The 7,919-nt window shown below is 37.2% G+C and overlaps 1 protein-coding gene across 3 annotated transcripts in view; it reads right to left on the bottom strand.

The window, feature by feature from the left end:
- The window catches only part of LOC111370730 (chloride channel protein CLC-f), an 11,752-nt gene extending 4,058 nt beyond the window's left edge, over nt 1–7,694 (bottom strand). The window contains exons 1-5 of one of the 3 annotated variants that reach the window (XR_002698489.1): nt 6,992–7,693; nt 3,978–4,380; nt 3,467–3,661; nt 2,416–2,870; nt 2,190–2,294 (exon numbers count right to left, since the gene is read on the bottom strand). Coding sequence is in view for 1 of the 3 variants with exons in the window: in XM_022992576.1 (XP_022848344.1) it covers nt 2,190–2,294; nt 2,416–2,870; nt 3,467–3,661; nt 3,978–4,380; nt 6,992–7,396 (1,563 nt within the window). In the remaining 2 variants the exon portion in view is untranslated. Of the gene's footprint in view, nt 1–2,189; nt 2,295–2,415; nt 2,871–3,466; nt 3,662–3,977; nt 4,381–6,991 lie in introns of all 3 variants that reach the window. The other 2 variants (XR_002698488.1, XM_022992576.1) reach the window with 2 other exon arrangements.
- Nucleotides 7,695–7,919: the final 225 nt, after the last annotated feature.

Here is a 7,919-nt window from a genome sequence, read left to right on the forward strand (position 1 = left end):
GGGGGAATGTGAGCAAACCAAAGGAGAACCTGCCCAGTGCAGAGGTTCAAAAATAGTTTTCGTCCCACTAATGAATGAAATTGACACCCTTTTGGCATGGAGCTACTAACGGGGCTTCCAGTTAAAATTCGCGTGGGAATTAATGCAGCGTAAAAAGCCCTGAAAGTGATTTATTTAAAGGTCTTTGGCATAAATCAATTCCCTCAGAAATCCTTTGCGTGGACGCTCCTAAATGGATGGATCCCTACCAATTTGATCCTTGGGAGATGATTTCAAATTTTCCTAGCATCTAAGTGCTTTTGTTATAAGCAAGAGGAGTCTGTAGAACATAAATTTGGCATAAATCAATTCCCTCAGAAATCCTTTGCGTGGACGCTCCTAAATGGATGGATCCCTACCAATTTGATCCTTGGGAGATGATTTCAAATTTTCCTAGCATCTAAGTGCTGTTGTTATAAGCAAGAGGAGTCTGTAGAACATAAATTTATCACAAGCACATTTCCTCAACAGATTTGTGAACACTATGGCAAGTTTTTTTGATTTTCATGGTACACTGGGGGGGGGTTCGGCTCAGTCAGCCTTCCAAGCATGGTTCCAGAATGCAAAAGGCAGCACGTGGACATATTATAACTTCCATAGCTATCTTCGCACGTTGGTTCTTGAGGCTTGAAAGGAATGATGCAAAGTATAAAGGTTCCAAAGCAATGGTGCTCGGGTTATTGGAAAACTGAAAATTTCTGCAAAAGCTGCAGGCTGATGGTTTGTAGTCATACAGCACTTGGAAGGGCAGTAAGGATGTGGCTTCATGGCTCGATACACGCCTGCCATGCAGAAGGAAGAAAAAACCTTGCTTGGTTCTTTCGCAAAAACTGAGGGAGGGTGAATACAAAATCAATTTGGAAGAAGCTTGCAAGGGGTTCCTGTCCAATCCTTGGGCAGAAGTATTTTACCGGATCATAGAGACGCTGTAATGACAGCATTCTTTAAAGCATATGCGTGGAACCTACATGGAGTAGAAGGGAAATGAAATCTGGACTTCTTTTATGTAACAATTATGAAATCCATACTCTTTGGATGGAAACCAATTCAATTATGGCATTAAAATTCATAAACCGCGAACATTCAAGGGCCGTGGAATATTTAGCCCTTGTTTGGTTCGGCTTAAAATTTAGATTTTAATCTAATCAAAGTCAACAATTAATTTTAACCACATATTTCATAAGATCCACACATTTCATCAACATTTATCAAAATCTACTAAAAATCTGATTTTAATCCCCACCAAACAAGAGCTTAATATCTTGTGGAGGAAACAGAAGTCCTACTAGGTCTATGCTAAATAAGGGTGTCACGCGTCTTCAAAGAGGGCAATTATGTAGCTGATCACTTGACAAATGAAGCTATACAGGCTCCTAGAGTGATTTTTCAGCCCAATGATATAGATGGCTGACTCAGAGGATTGAGTCGAATGAATAAATTGCAAATTTCGTACATCAGATACAAAAAGTAAGCAGAAGATACGATAGGTGTGTCTTGTTATGTGGCAGATGACCTTTCTGTGGTCTTATCATATGTAATCGAATTAGTACTTCCATAATTAAAGCTTTTACAGAATCCCTTCTCTTGCTACTCGACTTGAGCTTTTGGAGGTACAGTGTGTGTCCCCCTCCCATATGTACTATGATTTCGTATATATAGACATGGTAGGGGTAGTTCCAAACTCCCTTCAAACCCAATAAAAAAAACCCCAAAAATTCCGCCTGGATTTTGGTTGTGTTCTGACTAAAAACAGGTCAAAACTCACGCTCCTACTTTAGAAATGTCCTTTCATAATGGGAAGCTATTGAATACAGACAGGATTATGAGCATATCTACCTGAGCTTAAATGCTAGAAAAGAAGCAAAAAAGTGGCTACTCGAATACAACAGGATTATGAAATGTCTTGCCATCAAGAAAAGCTAACAAGAAGCAACTTTTCAGCTTCTTTTCTAGCATTAAAGTTCAGCCAAACAAGCTCTATTCCCCCCAAAAAAAAAACCTGCAGATGACAAATATTTATGCGAATGCCTAGGTGGTCTACTGAGTTCAGGGGAAAAAAAACTATATAATCAAATAAATTGGACGTCAGTAGGTTAGAACCAGGCAGTTTTTTTAGCACAAAAACAATGAAAATTCAGAATGATGCATACCATGAGAGGAAGTAAAATTCTATAGTCTCTAGTTAACTCAAAGAGAAGAAGAACTGATGTTAAAGGTACTGAACAAACGGAAGCCAATGTCGCAGCCATCCCAACCTGCAATGTGATTCAATAGTTACAGAATGGTGATGTCAGCAATCAAATTGATGGGAGGAAAGACAAAGGCAGAAAGGTGAAAAAATAAACGAAGAAGAAGAGCTTATATAGGAGTCCTTACCAGTGCATACGCCTGTGGCTGGGCAACAGCAGTATTTCCTGGAATGGCTGAATTGATCATTTCTCCAGCACAACCACCAAATACAGCTCCCACAGCAGCACCAATCATCAAACTTGGAGCATACAAACCACCAACAAGGCCAGACCCCTTGCAAAGAGCAGTAGCCACAACTTTTGCAGCAGATAATTGAGCTAGAAGCCATATTCCAGGTGCTGATGCAGTCTTTCCAGTATGCAAAATTTCATCAACATTAGTGAAACCCCAATATAGGATTCCAGGATACTTAAGAGCTATTAGTCCAGCTCCTAAACCCCCCAATGCAGGGCAAACAACATCCGGAAGCCCAAACTTTTCCTTGATGAACTGAAATGCATTAGTGAACCAAGCTACCAGGCGGGTAAAAGCCACACTCACAACTCCACATAGCATCCCCAATATTAGGTACAAAGGTAGTTCTGAACAACAAATAGTTCAAATCCAATGGTCAGATATTTATTAAATGACCTAAAATGGTTAAAGTACATTAACTTCTCTTCATAAGTTCAGACATAAAACCATGCAGGTGCAATTCACGTAGATTATAAGAACATCATGATTCATTGTCCACCATGTAGAATCAGAAAACATCACTTACGGACAATCAATTGACTGACCATAGAGTAGCAATGTAGAACTAATTAGTGAGACTTAAAGCAGAACATCTAGTCAATCATGCTTGACAGTGTGAACATATTAACTACTATAGGTTTATACACGCCTGTTGTTCTTCATGATCTGATAAATAATAATTACTGATACAATAAAGTGGGAACCAAATTCTTTCCTGGCCTAGAAAAATTGCATTAAAACACAATTTGCAGCAATTTGTTAATCTGCTATCCTACTCACAAACAGCAGAAGATAAGGTCAGGTTAGCAGGGTAAAAAGAACCCTCACTCACATAAACGATATTCATGGACATCAAAATAGAACTTTGATTCAGAAGAGAAGAGATAGGCAGCCGCATATATATTTTCATTTCCGTAAACCAAACAAGAATTAGATCAAATACCAGCAGCAGATTTCAAATCATACGTCGGTATAGTGAACGCCTGTTTCTCACCAAGCACCGCATTTGATACAGTAGATGAAACTACAGAAGCCAAAATTATCATCGCTGTTGTAAATGGAGGAGAGTTTTCAGCACGGAGAGGTCTAAGAACAGTTTCGATAGCAAAGAAACAACCAGCAACTGCTGCGTTAAAACCTGGAATTCAAGTAAAAAATAAAGATGGTAAGGCCATTCGCCCAGGAGGTAGTATAAAGGATTACATTTTAGTCAATGCCCACAGATAATTACTTGTTGATTGCTTGTCAATTGACTGATGATACCAGAAGAATAATGCAAATGAAGAATATATATATATATGTGTGTGTGTGTGTGTGTGTGTGTGTGTGTGTGAAAATAACAATAACAAAGGAAGAAGAAAAAATAGATTGATTCTTGATGGTTCATAAAACATGATCCCACATGAACAGAACACTGTCTAGTGGTGCTAACAATCTAAAGCAACACGTGATACCTGAAGAGATTCCAGCAGCTGCACCAGCAGCAACAAGAGCAATTCTCCTTTCCCTATTGTTCTCCATCATCACAGAGAACCCATGGGCACAAGATTTCCCAATATCAACGCTAGGACCTTCGGGACCCAAAGAACAACCAGTACCCAAAGTTACAGCAGCCTGGATAGCTTTTACTGTGGGGAAGATTCCAGCAAGTACGTCAAAGCCCTCTCCTTGCGAGGAAGTAGACTGCTTTATTTGATACAATATTTCAAGTAGGCCATGTAAAACGCCAACAACAACTCCGCCCAAGACTGGTATCAAAAGTATCCGATGCCAGGTATCAGTTAACCTCTGTAAACGAAGCCAGGCAGCACCTTCATTTGGTGTACCAGCCCATGCCCATTCATGTATTACATGCACCTACATGAAACACCCATGGATGTCATCTAATATTTCTTATCATAATAATGTAAGAGATGAAATGTTTCACAGTGCCCTAAAGAAATACAGAGGACAATGAAAACAGACACTTCATGGGCTAATCTTGAGAACTTCAGATACCGACGCACTTATAACCAGGGAAAGGATAGAGGTAATTATAGGTGACTTTCTAATTAAAAATAAAAAGTTGCAACTCTTCAGAATGGGCATTTAAACACTTAAAGAAATTGTAAAAAATAAAAGTTTAAGGTACTTCATCAAGTAGCCAAAAATGCATTCAAAAATTTCAAAATTTACATATGAAATCATATATCTTTCTTGCTTTCTCCCATCGTGCTTCTATCTTAATCATTTACAGGTTAGATTCAGACTGAAACATTTAGGTAGTGCATCCTAATAGGGCTTTAAGCAAAAACTGCCAAACCGGAAATCGAACCGAAACCGCATTTTAGAAACCGTCGGTTTGGTGCCACGTGGACTCGGTTAACGAAATAGTTTTGACCCAAACCAAACCGGTCAAAATGATTTGGTTTAGGTTTGAGAATTTTAATTGCAGTTTAAAACCAAATCGGACCGGCGAAAAAATATATAAAAATTAAAAAATAAAATTTTTTGAAAATCCATCCAAATATGTAAAATTCAATAGTTTTTTCATTTGTGGGTATTTTTGTCAATTTCTAATTTTCTAATACAGATATATTATTATTATCCAATAATCCTAATTTATATCTAATAATCTCAAGACTAACATAATCTATCAAAAACCATTTTCCTTTTCAGAATTTAGATGAACTTTAATCGACACCCTACACAGTCTTAAAACACCGACACCACACACTTCTTTTTCAGATTTTTCACGCATCTTCAAAATTGAATTGAAGTCCAGTATACCAAATCGGAGACAAAGAGATCCTAAACCTTCGGTGATAATATTTGCTACGAATAAAGTTTCAGATCAATAATTATTTTTGAGTAAACTAAAGTAAGAATCTGAAATTAAATACGTTTCGTAACATCATACAAACGTAAACTTGTATAATTGTTATGTTTAGATACTATGAACAATTGTTTTATTATTGTGGTTAGTTATTCTCTTTATCTAATTAGTATCCTTTTTTTCAGATAGGATGATCACGAGGTCTTGTTGGCCATCACTATGTTTTTTAGGCCTTATATCTAGTTTAGTAGATTTCTATTGTAACGTCATTAGCCTAAAAAAGGTGAACAAAAATGGAAATTAAAACTATATTTTAGTTTATTGTGATTTCACTTTGATTTAGTTTGTATTTAAATTTATAGTAGATATATTTAGTCCTTGTTTGAGCCATATTTTTCATATCATCATAATGAGAAAATTGACCGTTGGAGAGGAGATTGGTTCCACACATGAAACAACAGGTCAACAAAGATGACTGGATTTGTGGGATAACGGTCCAAATTTTCATTTTTTGTCCCAAAAATTTGGTTCAAACAGGAGCTTAGTTTATTTTAAATTTATTGCTAGTAAAATATAAATATATATTGAATTCAATGAATTAATGACATAAAAGTAGTTGGAAAAAAATTATATGACGAAACCGGACGTTTAAAACCGGACCAAATCGTTAGGTTTAGGTTTGAGTTTTTTCAAACTGTTTAAAATGATTTGGTTTGGGTTTGGATTTTTCTCAAACCGGTTTAAACAGTTTGGTTTGAAAATCTGTCAAAAATCGGTAAAATCGGACCACTGGACATCCTAATAAATATTCATGTGTTAGGCATCGATTTTGCAGGCAAAATTTCCCAGTAGCTTTTCGCAGCATTAAGTAGAGATTATTAGCACGTTTAAATAAAGTTCCTTACAGACATGTCTAGCGCAACATCCTCTTATTTCTTGTTATGTTTTCAAGGTTCATCCAAATTTCTCCATATTATATTGTTTGCCTGCAATGAACAGTAAACTTTCCATGACATTAATGTTTCATACCATCTCCCATTTAAATTACTTAAATTGGAATATCTAATACATTCTATTCAAATTTCTAATTGGTACTGTGATACAGATTACGGACTTGACATGCTAATTTAATAGAACGGCAGCTCATCTTACCATATGAATATGATCCATTCAGCAGCATTAACGATACACAAACTCAAAAAAGGATGACTAACGTGGCAACAACTCAATGAACTTCAAACTCCTCCCTCCCTTTTCCTGTTAACTTATCTCCTAACTTATCTCCCTTTTCCTAAACTACAAAGGTTTTGACCTCGTTTCTACATGCTACAAAAGTTTCATCCTCAAATCTTGGTTATGCAGAAACTTAAATTTTTAAGACCAACAAGAAGAATATGAACTAAGCCCATAGCAAAACTTCTCAATGGTGAGATCCAATTAAAAAAAAAAAAAAAAAAAAAAAAAAAAAAAACTTTGCATGAACCAATTAGAGTTTAGCAAAAAAGGACAAATTTCAACTCATCAACTAACCCCACGGTTAAAACCTGCAACACAAAGACCGGTAGCAAAAAAAAAAAAAAGACAACAACAACAACTTTGCATCAACCAATTAGAGTTTAGCAAAAAAGGACAAATTTCAACTCATCAACTAACCCCACGGTTAAAACCTGCAACACAAAGACCGGTAGCAACGCCGAGAAGACACCCCAAGAGAAGCAATGCCCACTCTGGCGGCGCGCTGTCCCCGAGAAAATCATTGCTGCCACCGCCGGCATTACTACTAACACCATGATCCGAATGAAAAGGAGAGGAAGGGGAAGAAGAGAAGCGGTGGTGATCCCGGTCGGAACGGAGCTTTACGCTCAAACGACGACCCGAACCCGATAACCCGAGATCCAACCGCTTTAAAAGATCCGATGCGACGGCCCCTTTATTGTTACTAGTATTGGCATTTTTTGGTGTGGGTTGGGCAACCCCGGCTTCCAAATCGCCATCCGGCGCCGACATATTTAATCGCAATAACACGTCGCCGTCGCTACAGTCGCCGCCCGATGACATTTCTCACCGCTCTACTTCTCAAATCATTCTAAAATGACCAACACTGCACACAGGGAATTGAGATTTGTTCGAAGAGAATTTGCTTTAGTTTGTAGATACTGTATCTGGGGGGTTTTCGAGGAGAATAGAATCCAATTAATTACTAGCTATTCAGAAAATTTCTGAAAGCCAACTGAAAATTCGGAATCTTTTCAAACCTAATGGCTGCCGACGAATAAATGAGAAGGAAATAATTAAAAATAGAACAAATTTCGTATTTAGAACTATGGGTAAATTTCACTCAGGATCTTCGATCTTTCTATTTTCTAGCAATTTCATCCGTATTTGCTTTTTACCCTTCTTCCGTCTCTAACTTTTTTGAGCTAATTGTTCCAATGGTCATTAAACTTAGATCTATATCTTTCATTGGACACTAAAGTTTAAGATGTTGAGTTTTGGTCACTGAATTTAGGTCCATATCTTCGATTGCTGACTAAAGTTTAAAATATTGAATTTTGGCCACTGAATTTTGAAAAATGCTATA

This window comes from Olea europaea, chromosome 21 (assembly GCF_002742605.1).
Source record: "Olea europaea var. sylvestris chromosome 21, O_europaea_v1, whole genome shotgun sequence".
NCBI classification, from domain to species: Eukaryota; Viridiplantae; Streptophyta; class Magnoliopsida; order Lamiales; family Oleaceae; genus Olea; species Olea europaea.